Source organism: Acanthopagrus latus, chromosome 3 (genome assembly GCF_904848185.1).
Source record: "Acanthopagrus latus isolate v.2019 chromosome 3, fAcaLat1.1, whole genome shotgun sequence".
Lineage (NCBI taxonomy): Eukaryota > Metazoa > Chordata > Actinopteri > Spariformes > Sparidae > Acanthopagrus > Acanthopagrus latus.
This window is the reverse complement of record NC_051041.1, coordinates 5,724,999-5,745,648: the sequence shown is the minus strand read 5'-3', so window position 1 is coordinate 5,745,648 and position 20,650 is coordinate 5,724,999. Positions and strand designations below refer to the sequence as shown.

Below are 20,650 nucleotides of genomic sequence, written 5' to 3'. Positions count from 1 at the left end.
ACATGCTTGCAGGTTTCTGAGGGATTGTTGCGCAACTTCTTCAGAGTCATTACTGCTTTATTGGCCTCGCACACATTCCGCTCCAGTTGCAGTTTGAGTTTATTAGACGTTCTCACACTTCAGCAGGCAAAGTGAGTCTTCACGCAGAGCCGATGAAGAGACACAATCAATACACATCTCACTGATTACTGATTACATCTGAGATTTCATCAGCCGTTGCTGGTGGAATGAAACTAAGTACGCTGAAATTTTTAAGCACTTGAGTACTTCCATTTTAGGCTATTTTGTACTTAAACTCCCCTACATTTGTTTGACTGTTTTAGTTATGCATCAGTACACATAAATACACAGTAGTGCACATTAATGCATTGATAATTATAATGTAGTTATCAGAAATGTCAACATCTGCAGTTCTACAGACTACTGGCTGATGAAGCTCATGCGGAAAGATCAAAAGCTCTGGAAGAGTCAAACTTGTGAGTGGTGATTGGTTTTCTCCTCAATCTGAAAACTAAAATTATATTTAAAAAAAAAAAAGTCACAATTTTTATATTTCTTTCCAAGTTTAATATCAAGTAGTTATAAATACATTATATTATATTCTACTAACTATTATCATTAACTTTTTTTTTAATACATGTGTTTTTATCAGGTCTGTTACATTTTATTTTGAACTTTATTTCCTTTATTTATTCATTTATTTACATGTTTTGCACTGTTAAATCTGACATGAGGAGGTTTATTTCAGCCAGCTCACTTTACTGCAGGACAGGTGTCAGACAAGACATCTGGAAATGAATGTGACCAAAGCAAAAGAGTCCAAAATACAAAAACAAGTAATAGCATGTATATCAGTCACTGTCAATCTCTATAAGCAGCCTGTAGAAGGGGAGGAACACATTTAAGTAACCGTGCACTATCACTGATAAATAGCTCACATCCTGACCTCTGATGACATCACTGAGAGCCAATCAGTGAGTGTTTTTAATCAACTGTTAGCCAACATACACTTGAAATGACAAACAGGATCCTGTTTGAAGGTGTTTTGTCATTGAACAGAGCTCGGTGCTGCACCTTCAGTGCAAAAGAAAAGACGAGCTGTCCAATATCGTCAATACTGCAGAGAAGGTGACTGGACGGTCACAAAAGCAACTTTGCAATATATTTGTCAGCGTTGCACACACAGAGAAGCAGAACAGATAAGTGCAGATATCTCACAGCCGCGGCTCCCATCTGGACGTCGATCCAGGGTCAAAGGTCAGCGGGAACATAGAGGAAGTCATGAAGCCCCTGAACGCATCAGGCACCACTTACTGATCCTGATGTAAGTCGAGGAAATATATTATATATATTATATATATAATATAACATATAAATTATATATATAATATATATAATATAACTATTAATCTAATGTTTTGTTTCCTATATCTCTACTTATTAAGTTTAAGTTTGAGATTTTGTCTTAATTACTTAATTTTGTGACCTGAAATTAACTTGTTCTCAACCAAGTTGGTCTACAGAAGCCCTGAGGGACAAGTGAAGAAAAAGCTTTTTCCTGATGATTCATTTTCTAAGTCTGATCTAAATTGTTTTCTTCCTTCTGAGTATGACATGAAAACTGGTGGAGAAAAAAAAAATTGCTTTAAAAAAACAAAACATTTTTCATTGTTTTTTTTCTCCAAAAAAAAAAAGGTTTTTAAATAAACAAATAATCTAAATAGTCTTATTTTCTGCAGTGCAATATTTGTGATTATACATGTTTGTTATAAACGTGCAATAAAGACTTTATTACAGGCGAGTCATTACAAATAATATAACTCGCTGCAACTATGTCAGTGAAGATGATGATGATGTATGTAGTTTACTGTCGCGTCCTGTTTGTTTATGTGTGTGTGTGTGTGTGTGTGTGTGTGTGTGTGTGTGTGTGTGTGTGTGTGTGTGTGTGTGTGTGTGTGTGTGTGACGCTCGCTGGCTGCTCCTCCTCTCCCGTGCGGAGCTGCGCGGTGGTCGGTCTGGCTGCCGGCTCACTCACCGGTCAGTAGGAGACTGGAGCTCAGTGTGAAGACTCGCAGCTGCACCGCAGACCAGGAACCAGAACCTGGATCTCCTCTCTGGCTCGGACCCGAGACATGGAGTACATCCAGAGGACTCAGACAGTGTGAAAGTTTGCGCTGTGGATATGGAGACACGCGTGAGAAGACAGTTAACCGGAGTGAAGTCGCGCGTCAGTCTCGCCTCCAGGCTCTGAGGCGCAGCGGAGGATGACACCTGCACTCCGCCTGGCGAGGACCGACACTTGGCACCTGTGAAGACCGGGTCAGAGCTTCTGCAAGAGAGACTCTGTGCCTCCGGTTCTGCAGACGCATCTCCGCCTCATCCTGCAGAAACAGCGCGTTTGCTGCGCGCCTTCGTATCTTTGCATCGTTGCGGACTGCGGCAGGGATCATCTCGTACCCGGACACCTCGCGCACACAGGTGAGCGGCTCGGGGAGGAAAATGTCAGAATAAATGTGGAGAATTATGTGTTTTTTTTGTTTTGTTTTTTTAATCTGATGCCACAGCTGTTTTATCTGAATGTTTGAAACTGTTTTTTGTCAGAAAATAGGGACAATAAGTGCGTCCTGTGCGCCCTCGGCTGCTAAATTTAGTCATTCCGAGAAAGACAGAGTCCTTTAATTAGTTTTGAATCCAGGAATCCGAACATATTTCAGAGAAAAGATGACACAGATTGAATCAGGCTGTTGATTAACCCCTTGAAATCCATTTTAAAGAGCGTATTTTCCCCTGAAAGATCGGAACAAATCGTCTGACTCCACACTGTCTGACTGTGTCCACATTATGAGCTTGATCCTCTCTCAGCTGGACAGTTGAGGCAGTGTGATATTTTAACGGATGCAAACATAGATGTTTTTTTGCACACTTTTATCTCCTTCTCCTGTATAATTTGATAGAAAGTTAATTGGGTTTGTTGGACGGGCAGAAAGATTGAACCAAGTGATATCTGAGTGTAAATGGTCTCCTCCTGTGTGCTGCAGGTGACGTTCCTCCCGTCCAGCTCACCCTGACATGTCTGCACCGCTCATCTCTTCACCTCTGCTGGATATTAAGACATAAAAGAGAGCTCAGCCTCGTCCCCCTCTCTCCAACAGCAGTCTAATCTCTGGAGCACTGACTCACCATGGGCACTGTGCTATCGCTGTCTCCCGGCTCTCGGAAATCAGGCTACTATGACAACCGGCCGGGCTCGCTCAGCCACTACCCGAGCCTCAGCAGCCGCTCTCTGAACAGCCAGAAGGACCGCGGGCTGAAGAGGGGCCAGTCCATCTTCCTGCCGGCGCTCACGTGGAAGCGACTGGTGGCCTCGACGAAGAAGAAGGGCAACTCCAAGAAAGGTGGCCCAGCAGCCCTCGGGGACCCTCTCAACAACAACAACAACATCAACATCTACCAGAAGGACCCCGTGTTGCACCTCAACCGCGAGAATGTGAAGAAGTCGCTCTCTTGTGCCAACCTGTCCAGCTACGAGGGCCCAGCAGGACTGGGTTTAGGGCTCGGTTATGGCCTGGGGTTGGGCCAGGGGCACGGATGTGGCTACAGCAAGTCCCAGCAGCTTTCCTCTGTGAAGAAAATCCCCCAAGGGACAGTGACGTCGTCCCCGAAGAGAGTCATCGTCCAGGCGTCCACCAGCGAGCTCCTTCGCTGCCTCGGGGAGTTCCTGTGCTGTCGCTGCTACCGCCTGAAGCACCTGTCTCCGGCCGACCCGGTGCTCTGGCTGCGGGCCGTTGATCGCTCGCTGCTGCTGCAGGGCTGGCAGGACCAGGCCTTCGTCACACCGGCCAACGTGGTCTTCGTCTACATGCTGTGCAGAGACGTCGTGGACGGCGACCTGGTGGCGTCGGAGCACGAGCTGCAGGCCATCCTGCTCACCTGCCTCTACCTGTCCTACTCCTACATGGGCAACGAGATCTCGTACCCGCTCAAGCCCTTCCTGGTGGAGGCAGGTAAGGAGGCCTTCTGGGACCGCTGCCTCGCCATCATCGACGCCACCAGCGCCAAGATGCTGCGCATCAACGCAGACCCGCACTTTTTCACTCAAGTATTTGCTGAACTGAAGAGTGAAGGCGGCTGTGGGCCTCAGGACTACAGTCGAGTGCTGGACCGGTGAGGGGACGTTTGATCCTTGCTGACCGCATGCCTTTTGTACACTCATGCATTCACACGTTTGTCTCATACAGATTCCTCTCACCCTTTTCTTCAGTGAAGGCCTATCCTGACAGAGTTACGTAGACGTATTTAATCATCCCATCTGTGTTTGTTGCCTTTGTCCCGTTCCATCCACAGATAGAAATAAGCTTCTGTCGCACCTCAGAGTTCCTCTGATAATTGGCCAGCAGAGGTTCCTAGTTGTGTTTGTTTTCCCGGAGTGTCCACCTGAGTTTACTTGAATTGAGGCACCATTTGGCCCACCTGTGCCCCCGTCTGACCCCCCATGAGTGCAACCCCAGCTGCCCTTCCCCCCTCCTATCTGAATGTGATCCGGACAAGAAGATCATCGCTCACACGAGACCATCACGGATTTGTTTTATTCTGAACTCCACCGAGTGGAAACAGACGATATAATCCACCTAGGCCGAGTTATATTTTCCTGGACGATACAAGGAGACATCTTGACATCCGCTGCTGGCTAAGCCCTCGTGTGCCAGCAGTGAAAAGTGACTCAGACTGATGGGAACAGCTGAGAGGTCCATGTAAGGTCCCGCTGGTCCTGCTGTGCGCTGTGTAATCACTAAAGCAAAACGAACAGGCAGTGTTTTGTGGAGCCTTTTGAGGGGTCGTCTGGCCCGAGGGGACAGTCGCTATTTTTTTCCTCCTTGCCCACTCAAACGTGCCAGTGGACTCCTCTGTTATCTCATCTTGGAGGGTTTCATGGTGCAAGCAGAACAGGGATTTAAGATTGACAGGTTTTGTGTGGGCATGGCTGTGTGTGTGTGTGTGTGTGTGTGTGTGTGTGTTTGTGTGTGTGCAGTGGGACGGCAGCCAGGGTCATCAGCTGTTTACTCCATCCTTTGTTCCCGGCGTCTTGTTGACAGGGCACCCACAGCCAGGGTATTAATGAGATTAGCAGATTACTGCAGCCCCTCCCCTCTCTCAACCTCTGCCCCCATCTTGTCCACTCGGCAGCCCTGCAGAGCCTCGGTGGCTAATCCAGGCCAGGCTGGACCGGGCTGGACTATAAACACACACTTGTACACAAACACACACACACACACACACATTTTAAATACCTAGTCGTGTGTGCTCGATTCTCCTCGGTGCGTGAATAAAACGCCACACGTGTGCAGCTCAGGCTCCACCGCAGAGGCAGCAGCGAGATCCCGTCAGATGACCACTGTTGTGGTTAAACGGGTTTGTTGCTGTCCCACTTTCTCATCTGCCATCAGGAGGCTTGTTTTCTCTCGACTCCTGTTACTCTCGTGCTAAATTATTCCCTTGAATGAACCGTCGGCGTTCGCGCTCCGGTAGCTTTGCATCGCTCCGTCCCCAGTGTTTTAATGTGTGTTTGAGCATGTCAGAGATGGTCGCAGATGAGCTCAATATATTTTAAAGCATATTGTTGATCCCTGGTAAAAAAGTAGCACAAATTAACTGCTTATCATGCATCACAGCGGCTTCGAGATGACAGTAAATTGGGAAAGTTACAGTGTGGTTTGTCTGTGGTTGTTATAACTCCAACCAAAGACATTTATTCTTGTGTTATTCTGACATTTTCCCCAAAAAGCAAAGGAAAAAATAAAAGCCCAAAACGAATGGGCTGAATTAGAGGATGAATTAGTTTTCTCCATTAATCGTCTTCAAAACCCCTCAAATGTATCTCGCGACCCTCGGGTTGTGATCCACCGGTTCGGGAAGATGTCTTCAATGGTATGCAGCAAAGCCGTAATCTTATTGTGCTCAGGCAACTGGAGGTTTAAGCGCTCCACTTTCCTCCCCCATGTGAAAGTCGTCCTTGCACACTCAGCTGTGACACACTGCAGCACACTGTATGCGCACTCGCCCGCAAGGTCGCATGATAAACAAGCATCTCTATCGGATCCGACCTTTACACACATGTGCTGACAGGGACGTGTACGGTGGAGTGACCAAGTCTGAGGGAGCAGCCGCTGAAACCAACCCAGACTTTTTACGTCCAAACCCAAATTAAAAGAAGATGCAGTTAATGTATAAGACAGCCTCGGTGTTGCAGTCGAAGCAGAGTCACGTAAAAATTATAAAACACTGGGCATGTAGCCCCAACACGTGATATGTAGGAATTTTAGTTGAAAACATTCTGAGATCCTAGACCTGACTGCTAGCTGCACTGCTAACCAAGCTAACTTGCTAATGGTAGCTAAAATTAGCAGCTGTTGTTCTGGCAACATGCTGCCCCCTCTTCATTTTGAGATGCCAATTCGTACATATTGCACCTTTAATATTACGTATTTTACTACTATTACTATATTAAACTTGAAAGAACTCGACCTGCACCCAGGCATCATTTATGCGTTTCTGCTGGGTTTGGGTCCATTGGGATCACGTGCTCCGGTTCCCACAAAGTTTAAGGAGCTGAAATGAAAAGTAGCCCAAACCCTGCTGCCTAGATGTTAGCCAGCTAGCTAACTTTGCCAAGATTGGTTCATGTGAAAGCATCCACAGGGAATCCCTTTTCATTATAACCTTCAGCTTAACTTAAAATCCTCTCGAGTTCTCAAACAACGGCTACAATAACTAGTTGTGATGCTACAGGGTCACTGCTTTGCGTCACGTCTGTTTTTGTTTGTTTTACGGCTCGTGGTCACACCATCGCTGTGTCCCATGGAGGCATCGCCATCAAAATCTAATAAAAGCTGGCATGATGGGCTGATCTAATTAAAGCAACTTTTTTTTTTTTTTTCCCAGCCATGGAGGGCAAACCTTAGTCAACCTTGGACCGGCGTTGTGCTCGTCCTTGTGTGCAAACAAACACACTGCGGTTCACATCCCCTCCTTGGGTAATCCAGTCCTAATCCTCCCACCCAATCAAATAGAGAGAGCGAGCACACTGGGATGAAAACATGAGGAAATAAGTAAACGGTTCAGAATCTGATGAGATTTGGTGTCACACTTGTCGTGCACTCTTGGTCCCCCAGTTCAGCCTTCCAAATCCTGCGGTTAACAAACTGGGGGGGCCTCAGAGACCCAGAGCTCAACCCTGCTGCCCATCCCAGCTCGCCCGGGCTTATTGGAGTCAGGCCTGCCTCTGAGGGACCTCGCATGAGCTCACACCAGTCAACCAGAGCGGAGTGACGGCAGTGATTCACGCTCAGAGAGTCTCTTTTTCTTTCTGGGGCTTTGACTGGCAGCCATTTTGGGCTCGTTGTTGCGGTCAGTGCAGCTCTCTCTCTCTCTCTCTCTCTCTCTCTGGCCCTGGTTTTGACAAGGACACCAGTGTCTTGACTCTACCTCCCCTCCCCTCACCTCCCTCTCTCTCTTCTCCCCCCCTCCAACCCCGTTTGCACACACACTCAGCTGTTGTTCCCTGCCCGTTTCATTAGATTTGACACCCCACACCCGCCAGCCATTGTCAGGACGAGGAAGGGCAGAATGGGACTGTTTGTTGGCACCGGGTTGGATGCGTTTGTGTGTGAATGTGGGTCAAAGTTAAGGGCAACAGCTGCTTCCACCACCCATCTCCTGTCGACCTGGACATTAAATTAAATCATAAGATACAGTAGAGTGTGTTAATGCTATGCAGGTATCAACTCTTGACCTGGCGGATAAGGAGCAATCTGCTGTAGCGCCGTTTAATGAAAAGCAACTGTTGCTCCTATTTGGGTCATGTTTCACGCTTGTTATTGGCAGGGACACAGGGGAACCATGGTCACTTAAGCTTAATTGAGCTTTAACGAAATTTGTTAAATGTGACGCACTTCAGTCGCAACTGTCCCCTCTTTCAGAACCTCCGTCCAATCAGTCACCGAGCTGGATCGCGTAGCTGTTCCTCCAATCGTCTCGCAGGAGCGTAGCGGCCTCCGGGGCCAATTAACTCGCATCTCAGCCGCAGCGCTAATTCTCCTTCATCCAATCAAACCCGTCAGTGTGACTTCCTGAACTCTCTGACCAACTGCAAACGGACACATGATGCCTGTGACATCTCTGTGGATTATCGTTGCAGGAAACTGACTCATACACGCGATTAAACTGGAGCTATCTCTGTGGATGGGACCCTCATCTGGGACTTTACAGAACATTTCAGACGGGCCTTAGACTGGCTCTGTTTCGGAGAGTTTTGAGTTTGTGTGAAAAATGTGATAAAAGATTTAACGGAGGAGACTTGTGTTATTCCATATTTTTCTTACTGTCAACGAACAAACATGCATTTCACAGTAATTTGGCTACTTTCCATGCATTAAGCCTTAAAAAAACAAAAACAAAACATGAATGTATAGTTTTATTCTGTTTTAAAATAGCTAATTACTTCCCCATAAAACCTGGGCACTGTAGCTTTTAACAAATATTACTCAAACAGGAGGAAAAAAACGAATTTATTAGGTAACTATTTTCAGCTGCGGAGGAATACATGTTTGCTGTTCTGATAAGTTAAAGTTAAAAGTGCCTACGTTCATTGGATTGAAGAAAGTTTCCCCCGGTGCAATATTGTGGTTAATTAATGTGTGTTTTTGGACAAAATGGCGCTCTCCAAGACAATAGATTAGGTGTTCCAAGTGATTGTTTTGCTCTTTTGTTGACAATAAGAAAAATATAGCATATAACAAGACTTTTCACCACAGCTCTGTGAGTTGTGTTATCTCGGTATGCTGCTGCTGCTGCTGTAGGTCGGTGTGATATCTCAGACGACACACCTCAGACTGACGATGTAAATATGTGGGAGTGTGACAAAAAAAAAAGAAAGAGCTGAAAAGAAAATGAACAAAAACAAAATTGTCTTGCTGTGTAGTAGCATGCATGCCAGCCAGGTAGTTTAGAAAACGTTTCTTTTTTTAATTATTATTATTATTACCTCTGCTTTTGTTTTTGATTTTTATATATGTGATGTTTTAAAAGACCGATTGTTTCTTTGGTAACTTAAAAACTTTGGATCTCGTTGGAGTGTTTTCCTTTTTATAGGAAGCCGTGGTGTGATCAACAGTATTAAAGTCTCTTCTTGACTGCAGGTGTAACTATCGTCATTACGGTGGTCTGTTCTTATGTTTAGAGACAATAGAGACAAAAAAATAAAAGATAAATGAATAAACAATCGACGCTCATCTTCTAAAGCCTGACAGAGCGAAGCATGTGAATTCTTATGAGCGATGACAGAATTGTAAGCATTTTTATTTTGAGCTCAGCCGTCGTACCAGACTTCACTCGTCCATTTGCTAATTTAGTTGTGGTCGCGATGCATCATCTGCTGCCCCTGAGATTCACACAGACGACGGTATACATTAAGAAATGATCGAGTTAGCCGCTATCAATAGCTTTCTTCGTCAGCGCGCCAGCTGGTGACACAAAGGTGGCCGTTGTGCATGCAGCGTTTGTCGCAGACAGCTCCGGCTCAGCTTCACTGATTGTAGCTTCACCTTTTTTTATTTTATTTTATTTTTTTTCGAATTTTCCCCACAGCTTCACGTTCACCACAGCCTCCTTCTCTGTGTTGCGTCAACACTGGACAGATGTTAATACAAAATATGAATATGTAACTCTTCATCTCCACGAGTCTCTATAGTTCCGTTCATCGGCCATCGTTGTGATGAAGCGACACATCACCTCCAGTGACTTTTGTAAAGCCACTAAAATGTGTGTGAAGCTAAAAAGTAAGAAATATTTAAAAAAAAAAAAAATGTTGATGGGGAAACTTGAAGAAAAAACAGAAGTGACTGTTTCATTTTTCATGTTTGTTTTTTTTTGTTGTTCCTTTTTCATGATGATGATGTTTACTATGTTGATTATTTAATAAAGCATCGAGCTGAAATCCAGATTGGTTGTTTCCCTCGTTTTTTTGTTTTTGTCCACGTGCAGCTTTTCACACACTTAACCAAAACTGCCTTTGTTCTCCTCCACAGTTCTCATGAAATGCCCTCCGCCTGCAATCCAGCTCAACTTAAGACTGGCAGTAAATTCATGTGGGACATAAAATAGCTTAATGCACAGGCGCACAATAGCCTCGGCGCTGCAGATGGCCCTTTGGCTTCCTGTCAGAGAGGGGGGGCTGCGCTCCATCTGAGCATGTCGCTGCAGTCAATCACCGCCCTCCGTGCTCCGACCACAGGTGGAGACGCTGCGATGCTGCCTCTGCTCAGCAACAGCCTCCTCTCGGCAAGATGTGAAACTTTCGTGCAGCATAGGAACGTGAAAGTGAAAGGCTTTGTTCCGTGAGATTAAAATACAAAACAAAGCAAAGGAAAGCAGGTTTCTACGTGCGGGTTTTGCCCTCCAACACTGTCAACACTCGCACACAGCAACAGCTGCAGATTTCATATTCATCGTGCTCTGGTTTTTCCTGTAATGTCACATATTTGGCACAATCTACGTCTCACATTTCATCAATTTTCCATTGAATGTAACTGAGCACATGTAATCAAGATTGTGAATCAGTACAATTTAGACGCATGCTTGCCGATCCTCCAGATTTTCCAGGGAGGCTCATGTTTTTCATTGCCTTCTTCCAGTTTCCTCCCGGGGGTCACATGTCTCCTGTACTGTATTTATGACACATTTTCACACCTTTTTGTCCTAAAAGGAATGACAGCCTGTTTTCTGACACTGTACAGCGTGTAGTCTACTGTACTGTCACGCCTCGTCCTCCTCAGTGACCGAGAGACGAACTGAGATATGGGGAAAAAAAAGAAATATAACAATTGATTCACATCAATAGTTGAGTTTTATGTTTTGGTTTTTAGTGACCTGCAAACAAGTGCACACACTAATACTGCAATAAGCTCAATTAAATGCTTTGCTTGCATGTGAATTTGGTAGTTTCATCTTTTTTTACAGAGTAGTTTGACACATTAGCATCTTCACACTCAATGGTTGGTGTTTAGTTTGTTTCATTTGGTCCAAACTGGGTGAAACAATTATACGCTGTTGCCTTTTAGTTGTGGCCCGATTCTTGTTCACTACTTTTACGAGATGTCAGAAAGAGTCGGACTCATGTGTTATCATGACTGAAACTGGACTTTTAAAGTCCACATAAACTCACTAGTCCGACTAAAATCGCACCAAATCAAATTTCTCAAAGGCGGATTGACGCGGTATAGATACAACAGCAACAAGTGAATCTTAAATCAAAAAAGTTGGTGGAAAAAAGCGATTAAATTGCTTCTCCAGTGAGCTGTGCCACTTTCAGACTTACATGTAGTTTAGTGTAAGTTATCCACTGGTCACTATAAAAAGTATAATGTCAACTCTATAGATGGGAAAAATACCTAAATAATACACACATTTGGGAGATTGTTTGGTGTGCAAATTCTAGGCAGGATAACACAACATCAAGATACTTCTGCTTAGACAAAATGTTCATTGTGTAAATTATATGAATATTAACAAAATTATCTTTAAATCAGGTTTCTAACATGTTTGACATTTTGTGGAATATGTTTGTTGTCTCGTTGCCGGATGAGAAGACTGATATCGCTCTGCTGCGAGAGAAAACTGGAGTATCTGTGCTCACCTGACTGCTGATATAACCAGTCTGATATTGTAGTAAAATGCCACAATCAACCTAGAATAACAAAAATAACATTTTTAACAGCTTCAGTCATTTCACACTGAGACTTCCCCTCTGTGGGATTAATACAGGATTATTTTATCTTCTTTTTATCTTTGCTTTTATGATATAACAGATGTCAGCGGTAAAACTATTCAAAAATGACTTTTCAGTCAAAGCAGCTTACTTGTGGAGGCTCGATGCGTCTGTCTGCTCTCTCTGTCTGATGGTATTGGAAAATGATTATTTAAATGCCATTTATAATCTATTCACAATGACGGAGCGAGAGGGCAGCGGGGTGAAAACCATATGGCGCTGGTCGGAGCCGGGGTCAGAGCGGAGGCTGGGGACACCTCTGAGGGCAGGGAGGTGAGGGAGGTGAGGCCGGAAGGCTTTGATTGGAAAAAAAAAAGAGGACAGATGAAATGAAATGAAGAGGCATCGCTGCAGATGGCTGCCACAGCCTGACTGAGTCCTTTCCAGCTTTCTCATGTCCTCTGAGAACACAAATCACCCAGCTCTCTGCCTCCCAGTGTCACTCCTCTATAGCGCGTTCCCAGTGGCTTTCTAAAAGCCTTGGCTGCCGTTCGCCGCCTTTTATCATCCCTTTGGGATCTAACATGCTCCAAAAAGCCCCTCTGTCGATGCTTCCTATAGACGGTACCCAGAGACATTATCAATTCAAGCTGTGTTTTAGAGCTAGCGGCACTTTTCCAGTTCAAGCTCACCACATATTGCTAATGGCAGCTTTAAAATTTAAAACATGACATTTGACATTTGTAAGAACAGTCGTCATACAAACAACCCAAACGCAAGGACAGGTGCAAGTATGAGGAGATGCTTAAGCCGCAGCTATAGCATTTTTGGCTAACTAGCCTGCTACCCACAGTAGTAAAAGAACAACTTTTCTCCTGAGTAGTTTCTTAAATAACTACATTGGTTTTGCGAAGTTACAAGTTACACAGAAGAAGACAATTTCTTGGCTAAATCATTTAATGTGTAGCTAGTATTTTCCTCTTTTGATCTTGTCTTAGATGCTACAAAGATTAAGCTAACGTTAGCAGCTCTCTCCTTTTGTTTGTTGGATTTGGGTTAAGGTTTTACTCAAACAACTCCAGTAAACTTTAACTATGATTATGTAAGTCAAACTATATTATTGCTCACATCCAAAAAGCCTTTTACCATTTTAACCCATTTATACTGTTCAATGTGAAAACATACAGTTAGCGAAGACGACGACACAGCCCCATTTTACATATTCCTTGTTTTTATCCTACTTAGACTTACTCACTTGACAATGCAATACAAAACCAGTTCTGCGTGCATATTTTCATCTCTTCCATCATAACTTTTGTATCACATGGTTCAACTGGCGAGGATGCTGCTATGAAATTGGTCGAGGATATGCTAACATTAGCGGCTCTCTATCTCATTTTAATGGATTTTGGGTATGTTTATACTCAAGCAGCCAAACTCATTGTTTAGTCTGCGTCCAAAAGCATGTTTTGTTCAACATGAAATCATACATTTTGAGACAATAAACCAGTAACAAATGACATTTGTGTTGGTTTTCTAAAATGTTGCTGTGTTTTGATCCTTGGGGCCACTGTAGTTATTGACAGGCGTAGCAACATTAACTAAGAGTGGAGCTTAGCAAACAGTAAATAGACAAACTCCATTAATTACCTTTATCACCTGTACATATATAAATTACATTACTACATACGTGAGTCTGGCTGTGTTTCCTCTGAACACAGTGGGGAAAACAAAATCCCATCGCAGAGCTTTCAGAGGAATAATATCATTTGATATCGGGGTCAGTCTCCACTGTGAGATTCTTTACAGATCATGAGTACAGTTTGGGAGCTTGGAGTGCAGTCGCCTGCTGGCACATCCTGACTGAGTGAACAGATGGTTCACTCAGCCATGCACCCATAAGTAGTGGGCGAAGGACACCACCGGAGGGGGACTCCACAAGACTCTGTGGGGATGTCGAGTTTGGTGAAGAGCAATCAGAGGTCTCATTAAAGCTGCATGAAGTGCTAAAAAACAAGCAGGCAAACTTATATCCAGCAAACAGGGGTTTTGTAAAATGGTATAAAACTATACTTTATGTTCAAGTGCAGTTATGTTACAGCTTTAGTTACTATTCAGATTAGATTTTAAATCCAAAACATATGCGTGATGTCTTGTGATGGTTTTAAGCACTAAAATGTTGACATTTTAGTTGCTATGGAGGTTTTTGGGAGCTGTGGTTCCCCCAGTAAACACACCGAGCCCTTTGGTTGTTGCAGCAAGCAGCAGGAGACCAAGAAGAAGGCCAACGAGGCCGGAGAGCTGATTTTAATCTGTAATTAAACACAGTAACAATGTGACAGTGATTCTGTTTAGATCAAATATGTGTTGTTTCATGCATGTGGTTTGAGTATGCAGAAAAATCCAGTTTGAGCACTCTAATATTTCCTGATTAGTAAGCATTCAGGCTGATGGCATGTTGATTCAGGGCGAGCCAAAGTAAAAACCAATCTCCCCCCTCATGTTACTGTAATCTCCAGCATGTGACCTCCCCTCGGGCTGATGACGGAGGGGATGCTGGAAAACCTGCAGCGCTCACCAAACCAGTGGCCGGTCTGCCCTGAGAGGATTTAGAGGGAAAAACACAGCAGCTCTGGGACACATATTATATTCCCACTGGTAAATCCTCTCCAACTCATTACCAAATCCTCGCTGCAGGGCTGCTAATCTCTAAAGAGAGACCGACCAGGTGCCAGTCTTTTTGTAATGGAATTGCACAGCGCTTTAAGTGATTGCATCAACAATTGCCAGTCGTGATGAATTAGATTAGAATAGCAGGAGAATCCCATTTGTGCGAGGAGAAACCAAGAAACTTCATCATAACACAAAACAAAATTAGAATTGATTTACATGCATCTCTGTTCAAACCGCTCGATCGATTGCGATGTTGTGTTTGGCCTGCTAGCCGGGGTGCGAGTGCGCTTTTCAGTCCGCAGAGAGGAGGGACGTGATGGGAGCTGTCACAGAGGAAAACGAGTGAGGAAAAATTACGTGGATGAGACGCTTGGCAGCAGCGAGCGGCTGTGAATGTAATGAGGAAACGATTGGGAAAACAATTGTTGCTGCCATCCGACGAAAAGCTATCACAGTCTGTCGGGGGGGGGAAAAGCGAAACGTGATGAATAAATCTGCTGTCTGTGAAGGAGATTCTGCTTCTGCTCGCCTGATCTGATGATTAACTGTTCATCTGTTGAGGAAGTGTGTGTATGAAACACACACACACACATAAAATGCCTTTAATAATCAGTGATGGAGAGGATGTACACGAATTTGCATTTTTAAAGACTGATCTCACACTTCATTTATAAATCACGGCTTTTACGTCAATGATTAAAGGATTACATGCAAACAAATTCTGTGTATATGCTGTAATCTCTGTTCCTGATTGAACGTGACGTCCAGGATCTGACTGGTGGGGCTGTAACTGGGAGACGAGCTGTGGCGTCCGGTCGACAGTGCTGCAGAGGAGCGACAGCGAGATTGGCAGGCCTTCACTTCTGGCGCAGGAAACACTCGAGCCTCCGCAGAAGCAGAGACGCTTGTTTGTGGCATTTCAATAAACTGATCTCGTTCATTTGCTCGAGCACAAGTTCCCTCTGCAGCTGGAGTGAGCGCTCGGATTTTCTTCCCCATCAGAGGCTGAACTCAATTGTGCCAGAAATATGTGGGCTTGTAACCAAATCAGACTCTGAATTAGATTCACAATTAGCATTATTTTGCCAGTAAACACGGTTAAATGTCAAAATAGAGCGAGAGAGCGAGCGGATGAGATGAGTGGAGGACGGCTATTTCTGCCTGATGTTTACTTGCACTTTACTCTGACTAATGAGATCTCAGAATAACCAAACAGACCAGAGGTGCCGGAGAATGGATGCGTTGCTGCACAGCTGCCGACCCAGGTCACCTAGTTACTACAACCTGGAGGCAAAGAGCATTGTGGGTAACGTCGGGCACTTTCTGCAGACATAAAAGGCTCAAAAATAGAAAAAACACAAAGACGCACGAGGATCCTGGCTGGAATGAGGATGTTTGAAAAATAAAGTTTAAGATTTTTTTAATGCAGAAAACACGATTATTTTATGTGTAATGTGTCAATTTCACACCAGCATCCTGCAGCTTATCTTATTGACTAAGTATTCAATAAACTTGTCTCCTTTTGTTTCTAGTGTCCCTCATCACTCATTCAAGACAATGAAATCTATGTTTGGATTTGCTGTTTTGTTATAGACAACATTCGACACTTCATACAGCGTCTTCTCTCCTGACTGCTGGGGAGAACCGGCCATTTAGCCTTTTCTGGGGTTCGTTCGCACGTCGGCGTCACCTGTGGGTCACATTTCAGTGATGAGAGTTACGAGAATAAAGGTGTGAACAGGTGTCGAAAGCGCCCGAGGACGGATGTCTCAGGAGGGATTTGTAAGTAGCTGATAAGTGCTTCCTCAGGCGACAATCTGGATGACATTCACGCGACAAATTGAGTGCATCATTGCGGTCATACAGGGACACTTCCAGAGAAAAGAAAGGGAAGTATTTAAGTTCAGTATTTAAGGATGTATTTAAATAAAGCAATGGTCTCGAGCACAAAGAAAGAACTTATTATTTAACATTTGGTGAATCAACAAGGAAGCCTAAATAGTTAAGAATATGTTGTAGACAGCGTTTCACAAAGTCCACAAAGTTCCTCAAATCTCAACTACTCTCAGAATTGAGGGATTTTTAAAGAGAGTCTGGGGACTTCCTAAACTGCCTCCAATGAAATGTTGCCTCCTTTCATAAATGTATTGGAAATGGTGAAATCGGTCGAAACAGTGCGTTCAAAAAGCTGCTAAAGACGCGGAAGCAGGCAGGCCAGTGCAGTAATATCACAACCAGTTTTACAAGGAAAGAAACCACCTGAATGTTTGCATTGAATGCCGAATTTACAAGAAGGCGCGAATTATTTAAAAGGTGTTGTAGAAGAGTTTTGCAAAGTTTGTTACATTTCTCCTCAGGCAACAACTCTTAAAATCACGTGATTTGTAAAGGGAGTCTGGTGATAACGCGTCATCTGCTGCTAACACTGGCAGGGTTAAGGTCTTGGGGGACATTCACACCTGTACTTAGAGCCCCTCACTTGAGTTTGGATCACTCAGGACAGATGCTGGTACCAGGTGTGAACTGGACACGAAACCAGAACAGAGCACACAAACACAGAGATGAATGTCGACACTTTCACAGATCCATATTCACAGATCACGCTCTCACAACATGGTGTACGTGTTTTTTTTTTGTTTTTGCAGCTCCAGTTATTCTGAGCGGCGGCGTGTTGATTGAAGAGGTGCAGGGCTGATCAGACGTGTGAAACCGGCTGTCGTGGGTGCGAACACAGTCCAATTCAAACTGAACTTTCGCTGAGTTCAGTGTAAATTATACAGATGCAACAAAGTGGTTCCACATTACGCAGAGAAAAAAAAAAACATCCCATCAAAGATAAACACACATCTGCACACACTCAGAGCATCAGAGCATTACCGAGCAGTCAGATTTGGGGGGAGTCACAGCAGGGACTGTGTCAGAGAGCAGCGAAAGCCAAGTCACAGCGAGGGCAGGCCGTCACTAAGTCGCACTAACAGGTCACTGCGGAGGGAGATGGATGGAAACTGGCAGCAGACGACGGAATTAAGTCCTCAGACTAAACTGTTCGGTGAGATACGAGGAGCGTCGGTCCAAATTGAAATATCCACTATATGAAGTAAAACGCAGCAGGCAGCTTCGTAACTACAATTTCAACCCTCACAAATGCGTAACAGTGGATGTGATCTTCATTATCCCAGGGACAACTTAGCACAGGGAAAAGTGAGGTTTACAGGAAACCAATCCAATTTAACTTCAACTGCATTGAACACTGTTGCACATTAGACGAAATCCTGTGAAATGTCTGCTGCAGCGGTCGTCCCTGTGTGATTATCAACCCCCCTGCTGATCTGATCCAGAGGACACCGGAGGGACGAGAGAGGAAACAGCTCGTACGTCACTGAGTGCAGTTTGTCTCTCTTCATACAAACAGCAGGACTCAAACCGAAGGCTGTAAATTAACTGTATCTGCGCAGGAAATCCTCTCCGCACAGCTTTTTTTTTTTCTTTTTTTTTTACGCCGCCGACTTGTTTCATTCATCGCATCGTGTCCTTTTAAAGCCGCAGAGCACATTCGAGAAACATATTCAAATCTCTGCATAAAGAAGACTTGTCTACAGCTCGCCGTCTCTTCATGTGGCGGAGCTTCAGAGAGAAATGAAAACACGGAGAACTCGCTTTAGTAAATCTTGAATAATTTATTTTTCTTCCGCTGTTCCTCTCTCTTCTTTTTTATCACTTCTGACATGGAATAATCATCACAGTTTGCCTTTTTCTAAGACAACAGCATGACACACGGCATAGAAAAAAAAAAAAAAAAGAACTCAATGTACAAAAATATATCTGAAACGTTTCGTGTTGATTGTTTTCACGCATCATGATGTACACATTTGACATTTTTAAAAAAAGTGCCTATATGGTTATGTTGCGTTTTTCAATTAAAGAACATCTTCTTTGGTAAGAGCAGAAGCAAAGACAGTATCACATGTAGCGTGAGACTCTACATTAACTTGTTCAACTCTTCAAATGTGCCTCTACAGCTATTCGTCACTTTTGCAATCTTCATCCTGCAACTCGAGATTAAAGAAGCCGACTCTGCCAGCAACTCTGCGATATGTCAATATGCTAAAACACTTGTGAAAAAATATTTGAACAATCCTAGTAAGAGTCACATATTTACATCTTCATGAACCTCGCTGACGTTTTGACCAGTTCGGACGTCGACACTGCTGTTGGCAGCGGATCAGTCGGACGGCCTCGTTAGTTCCCGGGGACGAACAGCGTGAAACCGTCTCGGCTCTTCTTGAAGTCGGCGCTGGTCTGGCCGGGTTTGGTTTCCACGCTGACGCTCTTCGGTTTGCCTCGCATGTGAAGTTGCACGCCGGAGCGGCAAACCTTCACGGGCAACTGGACTTTCTTTATGCTGGAAGAGAGAGAGACAAGTACATTTTAGGATTTACTAGTCTTGTAAAGCTCTTCGTTGACAAAGTTTATTCCAAGTGCAGCAACATCGTAGCTGAAAAGGGAGGGAGTGCAACGTGTGAGGCGACGCAGCAGTCGGCCTTCATCGCAGCTAACTGATGTCAGTTTGGTGTGTCAGGGCCTTTAGCTGCCAAGACATCAGCAAACTAGGAGCAATCGTAGATAAGCTGAGTTATCATGTCCCTTGATTTGAATTGTGCCTGTGTTAAATGGGTCCATGTCGCCCCTCCATCCCAACAAGAATCGGGAAGGTGTATCTGTAATCTGTGCAGCACCACTAGTAATTCAAAACACAGAAAGACCAGGTTTAAAACATATATGTCTTCTTCCAGGTGTGTCTGAATTGTGTAATCATCTTCAGTCCTAAAAGTCCTCCTCATGAAGTCCTGCAACGTGATCATTCATCTCATTTCAACATCCTTAGTTCCTCACAAACATCTCCAGCGGAATGAACAAACAAAAAAAGAGTTTGTTATTCATCACTTCACACTTCATCCTGCCTCCGGATGATTTCCTCTGATCACAGTCACGTCCAGAATGCAGGTGCTCTGGTGTCACACACCTAATCCTCCTGCTGACAGCTGGGAGAAGGAAGTGTGGCTCTGCAGCGTCAGCTGAAGATGATCCACTGTGAAGTCGCTACTTCCTCTCGGCGCTCGGGGATCCTGCAGCCTCAGTCGGCAGCGGCGACCCTGCTGCTCCAAACACAAGCTGCCCGGGCACATGGCTCAGTCTCTGCATACAAAGAGCCTCCGTCCACCATCGTCACCATCTTAGACTCGGGGGACTGTGAGGTCGTGGTTGATACTCCGGCTTGTGGCAGTATTTCTTTTGTGAATATATTCAGATCGGTTTGTTGTTTTTCTGTCAGCGGAGTCACTTTGTCTGAACCCGACGTGAAGGCTTTCGGAAGCAGATGCAGAATATTATTTGCCAAACAGCTATTTGTGGACGTCTTTGAATGTTGATAATGTGACTAATAAGCAGGGCTGGCTCATGCGTATAGGCCAGCTTGGCAACTGTGTGCGTGCTTTGGCAGGAGCGACCTGATGTAGCTGTTTGTGTCCAATCCTCCCCAGACTGACTGGTCCTCTTCACAGACACGGCTGATCAGCATCACGGCAGAGGAGGGCTCACTTCAAGGTGAATTTAATTAATGCAGATTACATAATTTTGTAGATGTTATGTAATAGTGCTGGCATACCTGGTTTAGAACAGTAGATACACACACACACACACACACACCAGGTGAGAGCTTTAGACAGAGTAAAATCTGAGAATCAAGAGGATTGATTTTGTTTGAGTAAGATACATTTTGTATATTAAGTAAAAACTGTACATGGTGTCTTGGAGGCTAGTTAATAATATTGTTTAAAGTAAAAGTACTCTGACAAAATTGCCTCTTTGTGTGTAAATAAGACAATTATTCACATTCGACTGAGCTAAGCTAGGCTAAACATGTCCCAGAGCAACATCTGTATTTATGAAACAGATAGCACTCCTCTCATCTAACTCAGTTAAACAGTATATGAGTGAATTTTTCAAAATGTCGTTAAGACATGTTTAGCCTAGCTTAGCACACTGACTAGCTGTAGAGGAATGGGTTAGCCTGTCAAACGACATACCATTACCATTACAGACATAATGTTAATAGTGAAATGTTCATTTTTGGGTGAATTTGCCCTTTAATAAATAACATACATAAAGAAGCAAACCTGAACCACATGGTTTGTGTCAGGACGGTTTAGGTCTAAG

The 20,650-nt window shown here is 44.3% G+C and overlaps 2 protein-coding genes across 2 annotated transcripts in view; one reads left to right on the top strand and one right to left on the bottom strand.

The window, feature by feature from the left end:
* The first annotated feature begins 2,036 nt into the window (after positions 1 to 2,036).
* Positions 2,037 to 9,984, top strand: si:dkeyp-92c9.2 (uncharacterized protein LOC571482 homolog). The gene is made up of 2 exons (XM_037090274.1): positions 2,037 to 2,478; positions 3,039 to 9,984. The coding sequence occupies exon 2, from the start codon at positions 3,182 to 3,184 to the stop codon at positions 4,166 to 4,168; it is 987 nt and encodes a 328-aa protein (XP_036946169.1). The 5' UTR covers positions 2,037 to 2,478; positions 3,039 to 3,181; the 3' UTR covers positions 4,169 to 9,984.
* An 8,107-nt stretch (positions 9,985 to 18,091) lies between these two features.
* myo1g (myosin IG) overlaps positions 18,092 to 20,650 on the bottom strand; it is a 42,637-nt gene continuing 40,078 nt past the window's right edge. Inside the window, exon 22 of the mRNA XM_037092930.1 lies at positions 18,092 to 18,836. Coding sequence (XP_036948825.1) covers positions 18,674 to 18,836 — 163 coding nt within the window. The 3' untranslated portion in view covers positions 18,092 to 18,673. The remainder of the gene's footprint in view (positions 18,837 to 20,650) is intronic.

What these genes read in the sequence shown, in the direction of transcription:
- si:dkeyp-92c9.2 (XM_037090274.1), top strand. Translation starts at nt 3,182, where the DNA reads ATGGGCACTGTGCTATCGCTGTCTCCCGGCTCTCGGAAATCAGGCTAC.